We start from the raw sequence: 21,019 nt of genomic DNA on the forward strand, positions 1-21,019 counted from the left end.
ACACCAAAAAATATGATATTAGGTGTAATTAAAAGCTGGATAAAGGAATGTGGACTAAGAGGGAAATAGAGAGAGAAAATTTGTCCTTCATTCTACGTAAAGAAATTGTGCAACAACTTTTCTGTTGTGAAATTTAATATTTCTTTTTTGAACCTGTATTTTTTGGTAAAGCATAAACCTGTTGAAGTGTACAGCACTGTTGCTCTCTTTAAGGTAGGTTGCTTCTTTGTAATTATAGCTGATTTTTTGGGCACCTCTGCTGTTCACAGACTGGAAAAAGCAGTGCCATCTTTCTGACTTCCTAATTCTTACTGAATCCTTTCATGGCTGATATTAGTGTCAGTTTGGGGACTTAGTGAAGAACTGTTCTTTTTTCACCCAGGCTATCAAGTATTCAAAATCCAATAAAGATGGCTTGATTCCTTGTTTAGAAGTGTGAATGAAACACCTTTTTTAGGTGGAAGATATGATGTACCCTGTCAGGTTTTACTGGAGCCTGTGATTCCCTCACTGTGGAGCACAGATCCAGAACTGGAGAATATCTCCATGTCTTTTAAAACAGCCAGTGTTTAACATATCCCTCTTTCATCAGCAGATTTCAAAGCAAAATCTGCAGCCTTGCTGTTCTCATGATTAAAGAACTCCACAAGATGCTTGCTAACTCTGGAGAAGCAGCACTGGTACAGGAGATTGGAAAGACAAATACATTAATATGGGGAGGGTACAGGAGTGTTGCTGGAGCATCCTTTTTTATTTTCCTGTTCCTTTATCTGGCTGGAACACAGCCAGCTGAGGAAGACACAGCTATGCCAAGTTTACCAAGGAGAAGTTAGACCATGTAATTTCTATTGCAATTTGAAATGGTTTGCCACAAATTATAAAAGAGAGGAAAACAGTGCAAGCAATGGTAATGGTGAACTTGTCTGTCTTCTCTGGGTGTTTTTTGTTTGAGTGCCAGCTGCGCCAGCCAGGCACTGACACACAACCAATTGTCTGTGCCAGTAAAGATTCTGCTGATGGATTTCTTTGAGAGCACCTGTGAAGCTGAGACCCATCGGTAGTACTACGCATTTGATTCCATGCTGCACTTCCATATGCAGTCCTGATTTTCCAATTTATTTTTTTAATGAAATAGCAGAACAACTTAGAGTATTTTTAGTTCTATGTGATTCCCTTCATTCCTTCTCCATCATATTTTAATTATTGTACCATGATCATACTCCTTGGACTTGTATCTTCAGCTACCTAGTAAGGAATTTATCAATTTCAAGTTTACTGCTCTCCAGTATTTCTATTCTAATGCTGGGTTCTGTCTGCCCTGAGGAAAGTGCTGAGGTACTGACCCATCTATTTTGAAATATCTTCTTCCTCCCAAACACAGATTGCTCTAAACTTCTAGTTAAACATATGTTCTAAAGGAAAATAATTTAGACTTGTCATATATGACATTAGGATTGCTCAGCTGTACAGAGTGAGCCAACCCCACCCATTCTGGGATTCTAAGATTCTGTGCAGGGAGAGGTTACTGTGAATTTGAATATATGGTTGTCTACATCCCACTGTTTCTGTTTGGGTTGCCAGTCGGTTTTCTAGGGACAGCCTGTGTATTTTCCTATCCACTGTGCACAGAACCCACTCACTGCTGTAGCTGCTGCCTCTTGAACAAATGATTGCTGCTGTGCCTGACACAGGACAGCTGTGAGAGCTCTTGTCTGGGACCTAAAAGTGGAGGATCACTGCCTGGGAAACTTGAGCAATCACAGAAAGAGTCTTCATTAATCTTGAAGACCTTAATTAGTAGGATTAGCCAATTTTCCTGAAGCTATTAGAGTAGTTGACTATAAATTGTAAAGTTGATCCCTTCCAGCAGTAATAGGAAATGTTTTCCCACTGAAAGTTTGCTATATCCTACAATATGGTTTGCTGTAGACATAATTTCCATTTTATGTGGTATCAGGACAGGTTACTTTCTGAAAAAAGGGAGAGAGTATTTTCATGTGCCTTTAACAGGGATTGACTGTTGGATAATGCACAAAGGGCTCCTCCTCTTGAACAGATTTCCCAAATGCCCTTCTCTGGCTTGAGCATAACCACCATAAATTGACCATCTTATCCTGAAAGGAATTAGTGTGACTGCTTCCAGACGTTGCATATAAATTTATGGAATGATTTAGATTTCGTTTTATTGCACCTGGCAGAGCACTTGATTCTTCTAGGATTTATCTAGCTGTGAACTCACTAGATCTTTCCAAAAGATTGCAATTGCAAGAGTGCTGAGGAGAGGAAAAAGGACTAATGAAGAGATTTAGATTTACTTGGCCAACTGTAAGAAGTGAACCTGGAGAGAGCCAAGTTCACTTCCCACTCAAGGGGAGAGCAAGTCCTGACTGAAGGGATTGTGGGCTCGGGGGCTACTGAAGCTGAAAAGGTTGGGTTACGTTTCCAGGGGATGCATGATGGCAGAGAATCAGGAAAGTAATTCCTTTTAACATTCATTTTTTCTTCTGCCATGGGGAGAGACTGGCAATATACCAAATAACCACTTTTGTTTCCAGATAATGGTGATAATTTTCAGTGGAGTGTCCTCTACTTGCTATTTTTCAGGTTGAAATCAGCAATGAAACACTTGATACAAACTTGCCTAAACATATCCTTTACTCCTGATAGCCTCCACCTCTGTAATTTAGTATTTTAACTTGTGGAATAAGTCATGCCTTAAGATAGAGTGTAGTTACCCTTGATGAGAACAGGAAGCCTGGTTTTGTGGGCCTGCCTCCAGCAGGAGCCTGCACTCCAACCTTTATTTTCTTCATACAGGTCTTTATGAAAGACTTGACATTTCTCCTTCCTTCCTCAAATATTATCCTAATGGGCTGTTAGCAAAGCAGGAATTCCTGCTCTTTTGAAAAGCCCACGCAAATGATGGTTGTTATGTGAAACAGGACTGAGTTCAAAACTCACATATCTTTCTGACAGTGGACAAATCCTTGTATTTCCCTTTTGCCATTGGTCAGTCTGTAAAATTATGGAAATTGTAACACCTCTTCACAAGTTCTTGAGCCTTAAGTTGTTAAGGAAACGACATGAGCTGATGAATAAGTATATTTTCTAATATCTACTACTTGAGTAAAGCAGAGATTTACATTGACTGTTATTTTGGCCTGAAGTTTTTATGATTATGCTCCACACAGAAATATCCTGCACTTGATTGGATGCCTTTTGCATTTAACTTTGCCTGCAATGAATCTTGTCCTTACACAGCCCAAAGTCACAGCAGTGTGTGCCCCATTTAAGTAATGAGCTATTGATTTTAGAATTACTCATTTTATTACCATCATATGGAGCCAGTCATATTCTGAGGACTCATCTCTGAAATGGAAGCTGTTTCATTTCAGTTTGGGATGGGATGGAAATGGACTTCAGGGATTTTACCCATTGAAATTTGGCATATCACAGAAAACAGGGACTATCTGGCCTCACACAGAGCTGTGCATTATACTGAAAGAGCCTGGAAGAAATTCCTCTTCTTGCATGAGCTCAGGCCTCTGAGCAGGCTCCTAATGTAATGCCACCTTCATTTGTCACTGGTTGCCATACCCTGTGTTCTGCTGCTAAGTATTTACAACACCTCCAGGATCAAAGAGACGCTGCCAAGCAGGCTTGTGGGGAGAAATTCTGACCTACTTTCACATTTGGCACCACTTTGCCTGCCAGGAGCAGGTGGACTGTGAACAGACCTGCGGTGGAGAGTCCACCCTGACTGGCATAGAGAGCCCCGGCATGGCAAAGCAAGCAAAAAGCAACCCTGCAAACAGTCTGAGGTTAAACCCTCTTTTGCCCCTTTTCTTGGGAAAGCAAACTTTTCTGGAAGAAAGGGTGTGGAGGTTGCAAGTTCAGTTCATTTTTTTGTGTGCCTGTTTGTCTTCCCTCCTTTTCCTGCTGCTGGTTCTTCACTCTGCAGCACTGAGGTCTGTGTGGAGAATCAATTTGCTTTCTGCGGTTACTTGAACAAGTTTAAGCTACTCAAGCCATAGGATTTTTACAGGTTCCCTACTCCTAGGGAACATAAATGAGAAGAAATGCTGCACATCTGATTTTTTCAAGCCTACATTTTTACTTTCCAGGCTGTGATGCTGTTTTCTTTATTACTGCAACTGTGTATTTGAAAGTTGTATTTGTCAAGTAATAGAGATCAGTTTGTGTGTTTGCTCACCAAAAATCCTGTTGTGCTTCTCCCTCCCTTCCCCTCTCACTCCCCCCTTGCACATAACTTTGTAAAATGTTGGCAATTTGGTACCCCCACATTCAGTAAATGAACTGAAATATAAAATGGGGTAGTTTACAGAATAGATGTGCTGTACATGAGAAGAAAATGAGAGGTGGTTTTTATACCTTTAATCTGTACATTAGAATGAAGTGAACCTAACTTGACAATGCCCATCATTTCATGAGCTGGCTCTGGAGGGACTCTGCATGCCTATAGTTTTTTGGATGTAGACCAGGTGAATTGATACTGAATTTGCTGAGCTGATAAACTTCTGAATTCTGTATGGAAATGAACTGACACAAGGGTGGGATCTGGGGAGGAGGCTCAAGGGGATTCTTTGAACTGAACTCTTGCTATAATTAGGATCTCAGAAGTTTCGTCTAACCTCTCAGAAATTGCCTTCTAAGCTCTATTAAGCTATTGATTGGTTACAAGGAAACTTAAAGGGAATAGGTTTTATTAATTTGATGAGTATTAAGAAAAATAACGCTGTTGACTCTTCAGAGGGCAAGCACAGGGACCCACTTGAGAATGTGGTGATGAAATGAAGGAAATAAGCCAACACACTGGCAGGAGCAGTCAGCTTCTAGAAAAACGGGATGTTGATGGAGAACCTCAGTGGGCTCTGAGAGTTGCATGTTTCATCCCATCCTGATACCCCTGAGCAGCAGGGTGTTGGGCTTTCTTAAGAAGCAGAAGTTTTTTAACTGCCAGAACAGGAAATGCCTGAATGACACAGTAAATAACAATAAGTTGAGAGATACAAGAGCTGGTGGTGGTGGTGGAGACCATCTCTTGCCCACAAAGTCACTGCTGTGGCAGTTTGTATTCATGTGTGGTGTTAAACACTCTGCCATTTGGGGCAACCTTACATCATTGCTTCAGCAGCCATGGGAAGTTTCATCCCGCAGAGCTGGAAAGGCACCAAAAGGATGGTCTGCGATGCACAAAAAATCTGGAGTTTGGAGGCTGTCCATTGGTGTCCTGATATCATCATCCCTCTTCAGAGCTTTAAATAAAAAGGTCACAACAATTTCTCTTTATTTAGTTTCCTCCTCCCCCTGGGGATTATTGATGGCCCTGAGGCAGATCCAGTCTCTCCTTGCATTCACTGCTTTGGGGACTGGATTCTGTACAAGACCAGTGGGAGCAGAAGTTGGCTAGTAAAAAAAATAAAGAAAGTGAACTTGCTCATACCCCTTTCTATCTGAACTAGTTCTCTAGGTATTTTAAAGCAGCACAGTTTGCAGTGCTGACAATTCATGGACTTAACCCCTGCAACTCGTGCTGTGCAATGCTTTGGTACCTAAAAGAGCATTCTAAATTTTTTTCTGCTTTTTTTTTTTAAATATTGCTTTGAGCTTATATTTAGTAACTTCATGTTTAATGAAAAATATTAAACACCTTAAGGCTTTTACAGATCATTCCCTGTATCTGAAGGGTCCCATTTTAATGTGTATTTTGTGCATTTTCTTCATCTACCTTCTACTTTTATCTTAGCCAATGACAGTGAGATTCCTAAGGCTACTTTCTCTTTAAGGGAATAGAGCTTACATAAATAGTCCTTTACACCATCTCCTTGTTTTATAATATTAATTGTTTATCAGGAGACAGGAAATATTCCTTAGAAAATATGTTTTCCTGCTTGTGCATGCCTTGTTACTATTTCAATTATGCAGATTCTTGATGCTGTGGAAATTTGTGCTTGATGACGCCAAGGCAGCTGCACGTTGTTAGCATTGTAGGCTGTCAGATGATCATGTGGGATTCTTGCAGCATGCAACATTCAATAGGATTGAAAAAGGGCTTTTGATGCAAGGCATAGCTTTCAGAATATATTTGTGCCTTTTAGTTAGCTAATAGAAAATCATAATTTATTATCTTTAAATTTAAAATGCTGCCTCATTTTTCTTCTGGTTGGTTTCATTTTGGCTTCACTAGAAGATGCATCTGGTACATCCACGATTGAGGAGTTTATTAATGATACTGTCGTTCAGTTCACTTACTTTTTTTCCTTTTAGAGTCCTAGCTAGCCCACAGATTACATGATCACATGTTCATCCAGTCATTCATATAGAACACAAACCACCATGCATGATTTCTTCTTCTTTCTTTTTCCTCTCTGCCTTTTTCATTCCTTTTAAGTTGCTTTGTCATGTTCTCTTTTACCATCCACCTTAGTCTTTGTCTTCCCCTCGCTGCTATTTGTTCTATATTTTCCCATGCTTGGTTACTGCAATATTATTTGATTAACGGGCTGTGATGATGATGAACCTGCACACTGGAGGAGCAGCTACTACGGTGGTGATGAAGGGATGTAATAATGGTCGCTATCCTCGGAATTCTCTCTACAGTGACTGCATAATAGAAGAAAAGGCAGTGGTCCTGCAGAAAAAAGACAATGAAGGATTTGGATTTGTGCTCAGAGGGGCAAAAGGTATGTGCTTCTGTTTGTGTGTGTGTATGTGTGTGTGTGTGTGTGTGTATGTGTGTGATGTGCAGGGGCATGAAGAAATTTATACATCTCAGAATATAAGCAGGAATTATTCTTGGTGCACTTGGTTGCTAGACAACAGGATTCTCTGTATGCTATACTACTCCGATGGATTTCAGTGCCTTCTCTCCGAAGCAGTTTGCATTTTTACATAGGAGAAGCACTGCATAATCGTTTTGGGGGGAGAAAGTTTTGCCTGTATTTTTCTCATGCCAGTGGATGTAGTATTTTGTCATTAATCTGTTCTGTTGTGCAGTTTACTTAACTATGGGAAACCTGCTTTCCTCATAAAAACTGCTGCTTTATTTCAAATACCAACCTGGTTAAATAGGGCTGCAAATAGGAATAGACAGGAGAGGGATGTTTTGTTTAAAATACGTGTGGATCTTCTGCAAGGTGACATTGGTGCAGTTTTAGTATGAAAATATGATTTTTTTTTTATATCTTGAGAAGCTGCACGTATGTTGCATGGCCTGTAGTGTGCTCATTTTTAAAACTGTTCATATGTTAAGCTGCACAGCACTTCTCTGTAGGCTAAAATCTCTCACAATGGCATTCCTACGAGTTAAAAAAGGCATTCTATTTAATGCTTTGCTTTTTAACTTTCAGTGCAGTTTGCTCCCTTTGTATTTAAAAAAAGAATATATGTATGTGGTGGTATGTCCCATCTCTTGCTCCCCCTCATTTCACATGGGTTCTCCCTTGCCTTGCTTGAGCATGAAAATTATTCCATGTCTTCATTCTTGGGACATGGCTTTTGCTCTGCCTGTTCCCCACCCCTAAACCTAAACCAGAGCCACTGTGGATTTGCAGGGCTGGGAAAGCTTTGCCAGTTTTAGCCAAATGAAATGTTTGGAGTTGAAGCAGGAAAGCCCAAGGCTCTGCCTTCTCTCTGCATATTGGTGTGGGTTATCAGTGCTTTGAGCAGGGCTCACTGCCTCTGGGTGAGCCCAACAGTTTCCCCCAGATTTTCTCTGTAGCAGCAGGGGCACCTCAGGTGAAAGACCCAAAAGACTTTTCTGCCCGTGTGTGTACGTGACACAGAGGGGCAGGCAGTGCTGTCACAGGGCCAGCTGTGCCTCCTGTCCTAAAAAGTCATTTTTTCTGGTCTCTTCTTTGTTATGCACATCTAAATTTAGGAGGAGGAAAAAAATTCTAGTTGATCTTTTTCATCCTTTGCCACGCACCCCACCCCCCCTAGTTTGGCCAGATGCTCTCTCCTGGCTCCAGCACATAATTCATTTTTAGGTGGATGTTGCCAGAGTTACAGCATTCTGCCAGGCACACAAAAGGGTTACTTTGAGCCAATACTGAATATCCTGGAATATGAGAACCCAGCTATTGCCTGGTGCAGCTTGATTTGGTTTGTGTCATGAAAGGAGCAGGTTATTTCCCCCTCTGGAAGGAAGACCTGCGGATTGCAATTGCACAGGGGTTGCACTCTGTCCCCAGCATCCTGATCTCCGTGAGGCACATCCCTCTCACTTCCAGCACCCACCATTTTTTAACCCTAAATTGGAATGGCCAATGGTAGGCCTGTAGTCAAGTGGTATTTGCAAGCACTCCATAACTTTCTTTTTTTAATGTGGTATTTATTTTTAAAGCTGACACACCAATTGAAGAATTCACCCCAACTCCAGCCTTTCCTGCTTTGCAGTACTTGGAATCTGTGGATGAAGGGGGAGTAGCATGGCAAGCTGGCCTGAGAACTGGAGACTTTTTGATCGAGGTAGGAGATCCTGAAATTTGATTCTCAGTGCTCTGTTGGGGAAATAGTGATGCTCCTGTTGGAGAATTGACTCTGGAAAAAGATGTGGGATGCATCTGAGCAGCAAGTTCTGTGAGCTAACACCAGTAATGTGCTTCACTTGATCAATTTAAAACTTCATGCAGCATTCATGAAAGCAGTGATGGAGAACAGTGGTCAGGCTGGCTGGGAATTTTTTGGCTGTTCTTTTTGCCCTTTGGGAATGCACTCTCAGAGATATTTGGGAGGTCATAGTCTTCTTTCAGTTATTGAAATTTAGATGAATTTCAATATTTGTTGTGGGCTGTCAGTTCTGGTTTCTTCTAAATATTTTCAAGGTGTAACCAAAATTAATGACTTTTTATGCAACTATTTCTGCACTCAGAAATATCCATGGTTTAGTGGCATTTAGTAACCATGGAGAATAAAGCAAATTACTTCGGCTTGAAATTGAATTTTTCCAACACTACTCTGTGAATACAAAAAATAAAGCAATGGATGCTATTGCATTAAAAATTACTTTATATAAAGGGTATATTTATATACTCTGTTCATCCATGCCAAAAATATCTTCATGTTTGATATTTTGGAGGATTTTTTGTTGGTATTTTAGTTTTGTTTAAATAGTTTGTTCTCCTTTTGAGTGTTGCTGGCCAGTTTGCAGCAAAGTCATGATTTGGAATTTTTCTTCCTCTTCCCCCCACAACCTTTTCATGACCAACAAAGAGATGCTGTGGTTCTGTGAAACTGGGTATTGAAAATAGGTCTTTTGGGATGAATTGATCAAGCCTTGTCTGTGAGATCTATTAATTTTACATTATTGGATGTGTTCTTCAGGCTCATGTATGGTTTGGTAAAATACTTCCTGGTGTTACAACATTTATTTCTGCAGAGCTGGCTTTTGCATGTGGGAGAGGGTACAACACGCAGCTTTTTATGGAGTGTGCCTTGAACTCCCATGGTGATTGAATTTAAATAGTTGCACCGCTTCCTCATGCTGTAGCCATGAAAGAACAGGCTTTGCAGGTTTCTAAAGTAAATAGATGTGCTTTTTTATCTCCGTCTTCAAGCACATTTCCCTTGCTGTTTGTTTACTTAAGAAGCATTCAGCGTTTAGCATTTCACGTTTAGCGTTTAGTGTTAAAGATCAGCTTACAAATGGAACTGCTGTGTTCCCTGGGCAGGGGTCCTTCCAAAGCTCTCCCTATTCCTGTCAAGTGGGGTTTTGAAACAAGGCTGTATTTCTAGATCTTGTTAGGTTTCTTGTTAGGCTTTTCATCCATGGGAAATATGAAGAGTCTGTACTGGCAGATTGCACGGATAGAATTGATGGTGAATAGTGTGCAATTTAATTCCTTATGGAATGACAATATGCCTATGGGTTTTTTCATGATCTCTGAAAGGGTGAAAGAAGGCTGGGTAACTGATTCTGCACAAAGCTTTACTGTTTTTTTGGAAAATAAGAGGAGAATTGTAATTAATTGTCTAGACAATTTACTCCTAGCCTTAACTTGGAAGAGCAGCTAAACATACACATACAGTGCTGAATCAGGAGGACATTAATCCATACTCCAGCATATTTGTAATTAATTCTGAAAGAAGCCATTATTACATGCAAATCAAATCCATTTCTGTGTAATTTATGTTCATTGGGGTTATTCCGTTCTGAATTTTGCAACTTAATTAATAATGATAATCCTGAGAAATTGCAACTTGGCTATTGCAGGAGGCTTTTCTGTTGGAGAAAGGCAGGATTTTTTTCTGTTTCATGGCCAACATGCAGTGCACAGCCCTGGCTGGATGGAGAAAGCCATCTTTAGAGATATTTACAGTGATGCAAAAGATTGTTGAAATAGAAGTCCATCTGCACTTCTAGGAATGCGAAACTACTTTATCTTTTGTGTTGAATGAGAAGATTTAAATTTACACCCCAGCAAGTGGTTGTCAACCCTGATGTAGTCAGCCTGCCTTGCTGCTAAATGATTTCTCTTATAACTCTGAAGTTTATGCCTCTGTGTGTAAGTGCCACCTCAACCATTTGTAAGTAGTATCAGGCATTTATGATAAATGTCACATGAATAATAAAAGAGTTAATGGACAACCAGGATCCTAATTAGTGCTATTTATAACACATGTGGCAGGTACCAGGTGTTAGGGAGGGGAGAGTCCAGTTTGGCAGGGGGCAAAATGAGAGGCAGAGCAAATGCTTCGTTCTTGCTTGAGGAGGTTTGGTGGCTCAGGGTCATGGAGATGAAGGGAACCTCACTGTGGAAAGACAGGTTTGACAGGGTGATAGGACCTTTCTTTGGAGAGTACAAGAGTAGGAGAAGACAGGGCATCATTTCTTTGTGTACAGTTGTGGTCTGGAATCTTCTGAAGGAAGGAAAACTTAAATAGCAGCTCTGAGGCATTATAATAATTCGTGTTTGGATTTGATATATGTGGAGCAGAACAAATAAAAGATCTGTACAAACAAGGAAGAAAAAGTGCTGTCTTGCTCCAGCAGACAAATGGAGTAGGGATTACCTGGAACAGCTGGCATTGTCTCATATGAATGAGTTTTTATCAAGAATGCAGTTCCTGATTTGTCCAACCTGTACAACTAATTTTAACATGAGACTTCAGAGATGAACATTACACTTGCCCTTGGAAACAGTGCTCACAGAGTCTCCATGGAAATTTCTGACAGTGTGTGGTTTGTCTCCTCCTTGCTTCAAAACCAACCATGGCTTTTGTGATAAAAATTGTGAAGTGTGTAGTGGCTTTCCTGGATAGAGCCCAGGGCTAGTGTACTGGAAAAGTGCAGGAGCAGTTTTAGAGCTGAAGGAGTGAGGTACAGGCAGTGTCAATAGATACGGATTTTCATCAGCAATTCAAGAGATGCCAATTCAATGTGATTTTTTTGCTTAGCTTTGATGAACAATCAGAAAACAAGGATGGTTATGATTTGGTTGTTATAACTGAGATTTTACAGCTTGCCCTATATGTTATTTTTCACTATTTTAATTTATGTTTTCTGCAATCTTGATATTAGCCTGATTAAAAAGATAGATGAAGGTAAAACAACATATTAGGCCAAAAGCTAAAAATTGCAGTCTCCACTAGAGAGGAGTTAAAAAATTGCACCCATCACCAATTGCTTTGTGGGCCACTGATTACGTACTTATCAGTGACTGGATTTCTATACTCTAACTGCACAAGTTTGAAAAAATTCAGAGTTCTGCCTTGAGACATGACCAAGAATTCTTGAAGGTGGGGTTGTGTAGGAGATTTGCTTTGATGACAGAAAGTCTAACCATCTTTGAGTATAAAAATCCATTTAACTGGAAGGCCTGTTTTAACTCATAATAGAGTTTTTTGGAGGGTTTAAGTGTGTTAAGGATATAGATTGTCTTTTAAAATTAACCCCCAGTGGATTATTAACTATTTGTTCTTGTTGTCCCCATGAGTGTGCAGCTGTTCTGCAGGTGTTGCCTGATGTGGCTCATGGGGATTTTCCCTGCCACACAAACAATAATTTTACAATATCAATACTCAGAAAGCTGGATTAATTCTGCAATATTTTACCAGAACAATGTATTTGTTCTCTAAATGAGGCATTGCAGTTTGCATTATTGTGCCATAAAATCTCTTATTTTTCCAGATAAATTGAAATGTTATTGTCTGCAGAATAGCATGCCTGCTTATTTACATTCCAGTTAATATGTAAACTAGATAAACCTGGTGAATTATTCATTTAAAAAATAAAAACAAAAGGGCAAAATTCAAGGTTTAATTTGAGGATCAAAACCAGAGATGGTAGTAGAAAAAATGTCACTGTTTTTCTGCAGAACTCTTCAGCTAGTATTTGTACTAAAACATGCAAAATCTCTGTAGTATTACTGCCTGTGTTTCTTCGTCCTTGAAAACATATACAGTTTACTAGTACAAACTTTTCTTTAACTGGTTTTGGGTGGAAAGTAAATGTTTTATTACAGACAACGTTATTTTATCATTATATCTGTCATCTGACTGCATGCAAGAAGTAGCAATAAGCATTTAGGGAGACATTTCAAAAATCTGAAATATTAAATAAAAGAAAAATCCTTCCCCACCTTCATACACAAATGAAGGTTCATATTTAGCAATAGGCTATTGGTTTATACAAACTTGAAAACTGCTGTGGGAAGCAAACTTTGAACTTTATTGTTGTAGCTTAAACTCTAGTAATTATGAATATTTTTAACAATGTTTTGCCTTAAATTGGTATTCAATGGCTGGGTGAACTAGTGGTTTTACAAAGCCAGCTATTACTGATTCCAATCCTTTTAGCAATAGAGAAATCTTCCCTTTGATTATCCTTTGATAATCTTCATTAATTACCCCGTGGCTGCGTTTTCTCCTATTTCTAGTGTGAACTCTGCTCGCTTCTACCACCAGATAGAAATCTAATTTTTTTTTTTTTCTTGGGGCAGGCTCATGGGAACCATGATATTTTTTCCTCTCTTAATAAGCAGAGGCTTTGTTAATGGCTTTGTATAAACAGGGATTCACATGTTGCAGCTGGAAGTTTGCTCCTCTTCTCCCAGCAGTGTGGACGGCAGCTCCATGCAGTGCTTAACAAGACTGCTGTTTGTAGGAAGAAGAAATCAGACCCAACATTTTCAGTACACTTCTGAGGGCTGGATTCAGCTCTCACAATTAGGCCTTTCTAGGGGACCAGCAGAGTCAAGTCCACATTAGTTCAGTGTCTTGCAGGAGGGTTTTTGTTGCCAGCTTGGCTGCTGCTCCTGCCCTGCCAGGGAGCCTCCCGTTTGGCAGGAGAGCAGCCGGGCTGGGAGCTGCTCTATTCCTAGACAGCACCTACTTTGGGTTTGAATCAACTCTACAAACATCTTTTTAATGATGAGGGGTTTGCCAAAGCTGCAGCAGCACTGCAGTGTCTGAGCTTCTGGAGAGGGAGTTCCTGGCCAGGGCAGGGGCTTGGAACTGGATGGTTTTGGTTTCTTCCAACAAAAACCATTCTGGGGTATTTTATATATATACACAGCATTAGTCTGGGCACTACTGTTTTAAAATTTGTGTATTTAATTTGGCACATAGTTTGATTTAACCAACCATTAGAGGAAAAAGCTTGTTTCTGTTAACTAGTTAATCATCATCCTCTTAGTGACATCTATAAGTTATGTCTATTAAGCACCAGCAAGCCCCTGACACTGCTTAAAACTCTCAGAGTCCAAAGAAAGCTTTCTTCCTGTTTTTCTTTTGGAATTCTCCTGCTGAAGTGTAGCTACAGATGTACTGGAGGGTTGGGACAATGGGCTCTTGGAAAAAGCAGCTGTGGTATAAGTATGGAACAGCCTGGTTTATCTGTGGAGCATCTGACTGAGGGAATTAATTTTTCATTTGATGGAGAAGTGTTTTACTTTCTTTCCACTTAAACTCGGTGGCCGAGGGTTTAGGTTTGCTTAGTTTGTTTTCCTTAATTTATGTTTTTAGTGGATGGTGGCAACTGAGTGAAATTATTGTGCCCTGAGAGTGCTTTGGATGGCACAAATCCACTGTACATAACTATTTCTGATTGGTTTTTTATCTGTTTTTCATGTGTATCCTCCAACCCGTAGGAAGTGATAGTGTTCCAAATATGCCAGTGTGATCATCAAAAAGAGGAACAAACCTTGGTTAATTTTTAAAGTGCATTATTAAGACTGTTTCCTTTTTGACATAGATGGAAATGAGCAGACAAAAAAAAATAAATTAGTCCTCAGAGGAGCTCAGTTATTCACACATAAACAAGTAATACATTTTAAAATAAGAATGAAGAGCAGACAAGAATGAGGCCCTTAGCTTTCCAGGCTATGAGCAGAACTGGGAAACATTTTCCTTTGGCCTTGACTCTCCATGAGGTGTATACTGGGCTTCTGGTTCCCCAAAATTTAACAAGTAGCTCTTTGAAACTCAGAGCTGATTTTTATGCTTCTTTGAGAGGAGGATTTGCAAGGAATTGTGATGATAATGGCAGCAAGAGCCAGAAGCAGCTCTGTGTCTATTCAGTTCTCCATTTTCAGTTTTAAGGTGTTTTGGCCTGGGTGCCACAGTATTTTGGGAGAATTTCCTGACATTCCTATCCTGAGGGAATATGCCAAAGCTCGTGGGACTGTGTGTGGAGTGAGGAGATATCCACAGGGAGCTTTCTGATTCCTAATAAGTATGATTACCACTGTTACCCTGAATTCCTACTACAAAATCCTCTAAAAATAGCAAATTTGTATAAAGTTAAGCTGCTTAGTATACATAGCCAGTTTTTGACTACCTAGAAGCCATGCAGTGGCATCCAGCCACCTTGGCCATCCCATGATTCACATAAAGCTTGGCTCTGGATGGTCTTCACTCGTGCAGAAATCTGTCCACTTCTCTTCATATAACACAGGAATAATGCATCTCTTCCATTTCCAGCTCTCAGGTGTTGGGGTTAAGTATAAAAACTAACACCAAATAAATGAATGTCATTTTTGTGGTGTGATTGGGCAATTACCACAAGACATTCTATTAAAATTAATTTCCCTGAAGCCCGTTGGCTTTTTTTAGTCTCTGGATACTATGGAAACCTGGTTGCTGGATTGGAGCTATATGAAAAACACTACTTGTGCCTGGTATTTAAGGGGAGAAAATACCATTTCTTTTAATTGCTTTTAGTTGCTACAGACCTGCAAAACTGCAGGTGAGGGAAAGCAGATGAGCTCTTTCAAATGGTGGAGAATGAATTGGCAAACTCGTATCACTGAGGACAGAACTAATCTAAAAATCGGGAATTTTTCCTTCTTTATTTTCTACCTTTTTCTGGGGGAGGTGCAAGCATCTTACAAGCAGGAGAAGCACTATCATGGGGAATTACATGTGTGTGTCACGGTTTCTTCATTTATTTATGGACAGTTTTCTTTTTCCCATTCAGAGACTACCGATCAATTTGTGTGGCACTGCTCAGTTCACCTGCTGGTCGTGTTTCATGAACCACAAATCTTTGCTGAGGTTAGGAGGAAGATTAGGTACTTCTGATCATCATGGGATTCATGAGCAGTAATTTTCCCCTCTCTCCCTAGCCCAAAAATTCAACTTTTCTGAAAAAATAGCTTCATTCATGGACCCCGACTAGGCAAATATATCTTTGTTATTATCTCCAAATTGAAAAAGCAAATGAGAACTCGGTAGGTGGACATGTACTGCATTCATTTGGGGGTTTTTGACAGGATTTCCTCAGTGTCATCCCCTTTTAATCTTTACTATGGAAGGAGGTTCTAAACTGCTCTCAAGGTTTCAGAGGGGTTAAATAAATTCCTCCATGTTGGTACACACAACAGGCTCCCCACTGCTTCTGTGTGGGTGCTAAGAACTGCAGAAACACTTGATTTAAAGATATTCTGAACTTTTGGGTCTGATCTAGCAGAAGCTCTGCATTCCTTTGATTAATATTCCTTTTATATCCGAACTCTAGCGTGTGTCCTCTAGAGAAGAGTGAGTTCAGATTTAATCCATTAATTGGTTTTAAAAAGCAGAAGTCTTCCTTCCCCACTGCTATTCTCCTGCTAAGCTGGCTGATGGTAAATGCATGGGACTATTCAGTGTTGGAGTTATCCCAATAAATGGGGCCATCCCACTCAGAGCTGCTATGCTCCTCTGAAATGACTTGCAACTCTGCAGGACACCAGTGAGGGAGAAGGTGGCTTTCCAAGGAATCCCTTCCTATTTTTTTTTTTTTCCTACCTTCAAAGCATTTCCCATGGCTTGTGACTGTGGGGCTCAGGAAATTCATCTAATAAGCAAATTGAAGTCAATCAGATTAGAAATAACATTTTACATCCTGATGTGCCACTGATAGGAATCTTCAGAGATTCTTGTATAAGACAATGAAGGATAATAATCCTTTTTCACCACCTCATTTTTTCCTCATGTATTCTGGCAGCTGTTTGGGGAGCTGGATTTCTTGTTCTCCTCATCTTGTGGTACAAAATTTGCACTTGTTAGAAAACCATAATTTCTCCATGTCAAAATAGGATCTCCTGTGTTGTCTTCATGGCCAAGTGGTGACTCCTCTGTTTTGGGTTCTGGATGTGGCTGGACTTGAAGGTCTCTGAGGGCTTTGCTGATCAGAGCACTGGAAACTGTCCTAGCAAATACATGGAAGTTCCTCAAGAATGAGTGTATAGGGTGATAGGATAAGAGAAGGTAGACAAGTGTTCCTCTATTTGCTGATGAAGAGAAAATAAAGCATACAAGTACATGAAAAGAAGTAATAGAAGAGTTTATTTATAGCCTGTTACAAAAAGAGCTTGTTCTGGACACACATCATACAAAAATCCAGAGAGCAGATACCAGTCTTGTGTTGATTAAGTTGTCTTTATTGGAAAAAATACAAGCAGCAAAATCAAAGAATCGTTTTTATTTCACTGCATCAGTCTCCCTGGTACTTTTTATTGCAATTCCTTCATCCAGATCTGTTCTCCAAACAACTGCTATTGTTTTTAATGGACTCAACCTGTGGCTTTTCAGCACCAGATAGATTTGTGAGAAGCCATGTACATTGCTGACAGGCTTGTGAGTTGTTAACTGCATCTGGTGTATTTATTTACAATGGGAATGATTATGGCTCACTTTAACTCCTAAATTAAAGAGTAAATTGTTTTTAAAAGAACAGCAAAACATCCATTGTAATAATTTTGTAAAAGTTTCTTGGGTATTTTATATCTAAATATGCTTATTGACTCTGCCTATTTTGGAGCTGGCTTGTGAAAAAACAGATTGGGAATGGAATTGAAGATGGGTTCTGTCTGGGAGTAGCTCTTTGATTCCCATAATTCCCTGTGCATTTTTAGAATAGTTTGGAGATATTTAATAGAAATCATGTGCACACCCAAAATGCAGTGGCTCTTCAGAGCTGGAAATTATGTAGGCAGCTGTTATCCAAGACTCAAAGACTGGGAATATCCATTTCCAACTCTCCTTTTCTGCATTTTTTTCCCCGTTTCTTCTGTGTATCCCAAGCAAACCTCTGCAGAAGTGCTTTTCAGAACTTTGGTCCTTTTGCTCCTTCCTCATGGTACGAGCCCAAATCTGGGTGTTTGAACTTGTTCCTCAAGGGATTGATCGAGATGGCTTTCTCTGGATGAGTCTCGTTCCACATGTAAGGGTGTGAAAAACTCAGGCCTGAGACCTGATGTTTCTTTGGCAGCTCTGAAGGTAAAGAAACTTGCCCATGCCTTGACTGGTAGCAAATAATGCAAAGTTGGGCAACTGCTGCCATTTTAAGGCTGTGGTGGCCTCTGCCTCTTCTCCAGAGGAACAGGGCAAGAGGAGATGGCCTCAAGTTGAAACAGGGGAGGTTTGGATTGGATATTAGGCAAAATGTCTCCACAGAAAGAAGGGCCTGGAACAGACTGCCCAGAGGAGTGGTGGAGACACCATTGCTGGAGGGATTTAAAAGCCATGTGGAGGTGGCACTTAGGGACATGAGTCAGTGGTGGCCTTGGTGGTGCTGTGTTAGTGGTTGGACTCAGTGGTGTCTGAGGGTTTTTCCATCCTTAACCATTCTCTGGTTCTATCCTTGCCAAGAAGTTGCGATAACTTGCAGGGTTTTAGGATTCTGTGAGGCAGTTCCAGCTTTCTGCAGCTGCCCTATCCAAGTGCTCATGTTTCAGGTGCTGGAACTGAAAACACAGGATTCAGAACATTCCAATGGTGGGTGAATCCCCCAATGGCTGCATGTGGTGGATCCTCTCCGAACTATTCTAAAGCAGTTACATTAAATCTTGTAATTCAGGCACTGACTTTTTTCTTGTCCTTCTTCAAGGCAGATTGAAACGAAGGTTGGATTCATTTTGGGTAGATTAGGATCTGTTAATGTTAATATTAACTGTCACTGGAATAGAAAGATTGTATGGGTAGGTTTTTCCATTTCTGAAGGCATTATGTAGTGTGTAGATTCTTGTCTTTAACCTTAAAAAGCAGTGAAGGGTTTGGAACACAAAAATGGAACTGGTACAATATTTGACACTGTTGTAAAAGTCACCAGGAATACGTTTTCCACACAGGAATATTGCCACCTTCCTGACATTACAGAGGAATTTTTAATGAGTGAAATTCCTCCTTCATTTGCATACTAACCCATATCTAATTACTGAAGCTTCAGCTTGACTCTCTGAATATTAAAAAACATTTGATATTTTAAGTATTTTTATATTTTCTGTTTTGCTTTTAATGCCCAAATGAATGTCATTAATCCAATTTACGTATTTCTAAAGACCTTTTGATGTAGTAAGATGGAAAAATTGTTTCTTTTAAATTATTTTTTTTAGTGATAATCTTATAGGCAAAAATGCTGCTGTCAGGCAATTATACACCCAGATAGTTTGAACACAGATACTCATAATCAGCACAGATCAGTGACATGACAGCAGTTTTTGGGAGATGTACGACCCATTCTAAGCATTAACTTTCAAATTGGCATGAGTGTGCGAATCCACATTTTAGAAAACTCTAATTCTTATTTATTTGTCTCCATGGGAGAATATCAGGGGTTTGTTGTTTTCTGCTTTTGGTCTTTATTTTATTATTTATTTTGTTTTGTTTTGTTTTTCCATTCTGATGTCTCATTTTTCTATTCTGTAGACAAGGAACATTTTTTCCCCTGCTTTGGATTTTGGTTTCCAGTCCATAGGGATCCAAATAAAGAAATGCTGCCTTCAATAAAATATGCTGTGTTTGCACAGAAATTTCTTTATTGTTCTGCAGTAATGTCTTTGGGAGAAGTGCGTCTTTTGAATTATTATTTTAATTAGTTTTGATTCACGTTGGTTCCTGTTCTCTCCTATGCACACTGAGAACTCTCTCACCACAAGGTTTACTCTGAAAACTGCCCTGTTACAATGACAAACATTAAAAAATCACTTGGTCTGTAGTTGTGGGAAGGTTCCTGTCCATCTGACCCTTCATATACTAAATATAAAATGAGATCTTCAGTCTGAAGACTTGAGAATTTGCTTAACGTGGAGTTTGGAGTGATGTGTGCAAGCTTAGGCTTAATAACGCATTCCCAAAGGATGCTCCTACTCTCTGCAAGTCCTGTCTGCTTCTAGCACAAGAAGGAGTTGATTTTATTAGATGCTTTCAGTATAGATAATCTGTATTTACAAGGTTTTGTAAGATCCAGTCTTGCTGCCCTCTGCTCATCTTTGATAAGTTGAACTTTGAGTGTTTCTCTCTGATTTGGAGTAAGATCCTCCAAGTAGTGGATGAGCTGCTATCAGACAGGCAGAGAGACCAAAAATAGATAAAGTGTAATCCCAGCATGCTTCTCTTCATTTGTCAATCTTCTTGCTAATGAGAAAAAATAAATCAGGAAGGAAAACTCTTACAAATGTAATGCCAAAAGTTGAAAGAGATGGGGAGAAAACAAGAAAATGGCAAAAAGTGGTTACAAATTGTTTTTTTTCTATCATCCTACTGAGACATTTTGATCCAATGCTTTAACAGACTGTGAGGTGTTTTGTGATGCAGAATTATGCTTTGAGATACCAACCTGAGGATCAACTTTGTATTTGCAAGTTAACACTATTGCTGAATGGCTCTGTTGGGATTTTAGGATGTATTAGGAGTGGTTGAAGGAAGGAGGTTATAGTTATACTTAGGCTTGGAATTACAGAGCCTCATTTAAAATTTAATGTTTACTAAACTTACTGTGCAAGGTAGAAAATGCAGAGCAACTTATTTCCAGACAGAATAAAGAGCAAGAGATATGCAAATCAAAATAAAATAGTAATTTGTTTCTTCAATAATTTTGTAAAAATTATTTCTTTCTTAAGGACTTCAGACCACAGCTGGGCACTAAACAAGAGCTGGTTGTGCCAGGCTAGGCACACAAATGCTCAGAAGACACTCTGGGCAGGAATATAAATTGAACTGGATAAATCCAGTCCGTGTGTTTCCATGTAAATACCAGTAGGAAGGCAATGGCAGTACATGCTTTGAAAAATTAAACGTTTGAAAATTGTCAGATTTATGGCTTTGTATCAAGGCACTGAATCACTCAAAGATTATCAACAGTAAAATATGGGAGTTAGGCTGGTAACATATTGTTTATGTGTGGAAAAAAGCATAAATCCAGCACTTTCTAATATCTGGGAAGCCTGGCCAATCTTTTAAAAATTATTTTGATTACCTAAATTCCTCACTTTTGGAGGAATTCTTAAAAAGGTAAAACCATTTACTGTATTTGTAGCACTCTCATTGCTCCATGCTACAAGCTCCACATCTTGTCATCCTGATGTTAGTGCCAGATGTCTCCTCGGATTCCTCTCTCAGGGACTGGAGATAACCCCGTGGTTCAAGCAGAGATGTCCAAATTGTGCAGGTCATTTCAATCCCAAAATAAGCTTCAGAATGCAGTAACACTGAAAGAGCTGGAATGGAGCAATGTGAGTCCAGCTCCCTGAAGTGCTGTCACATTTTCCAGGCATTCCTGGGGCGGTGTGGTCCGGAG

General features: G+C 39.7%; 1 protein-coding gene across 8 annotated transcripts in view; it reads left to right on the forward strand.

The window, feature by feature from the left end:
• Positions 1 to 6,015: 6,015 nt before the first annotated feature.
• Positions 6,016 to 21,019, forward strand: part of LOC116997459 (SH3 and multiple ankyrin repeat domains protein 2-like) — a 118,022-nt gene continuing 103,018 nt past the window's right edge. For 7 of the 8 annotated variants that reach the window (XM_033062190.1, XM_033062194.1, XM_033062195.1 and 4 more), the window contains exons 1-2: positions 6,016 to 6,704; positions 8,366 to 8,490. In XM_033062190.1, the coding sequence (XP_032918081.1) occupies positions 6,530 to 6,704; positions 8,366 to 8,490 (300 nt within the window). In that variant the 5' untranslated portion in view covers positions 6,016 to 6,529. The remainder of the gene's footprint in view (positions 6,705 to 8,365; positions 8,491 to 21,019) is intronic. The other variant, XM_033062193.1, reaches the window with a different exon arrangement.

The sequence above is a fragment of the Catharus ustulatus genome, chromosome 6, assembly GCF_009819885.2.
Source record: "Catharus ustulatus isolate bCatUst1 chromosome 6, bCatUst1.pri.v2, whole genome shotgun sequence".
NCBI classification, from domain to species: Eukaryota; Metazoa; Chordata; class Aves; order Passeriformes; family Turdidae; genus Catharus; species Catharus ustulatus.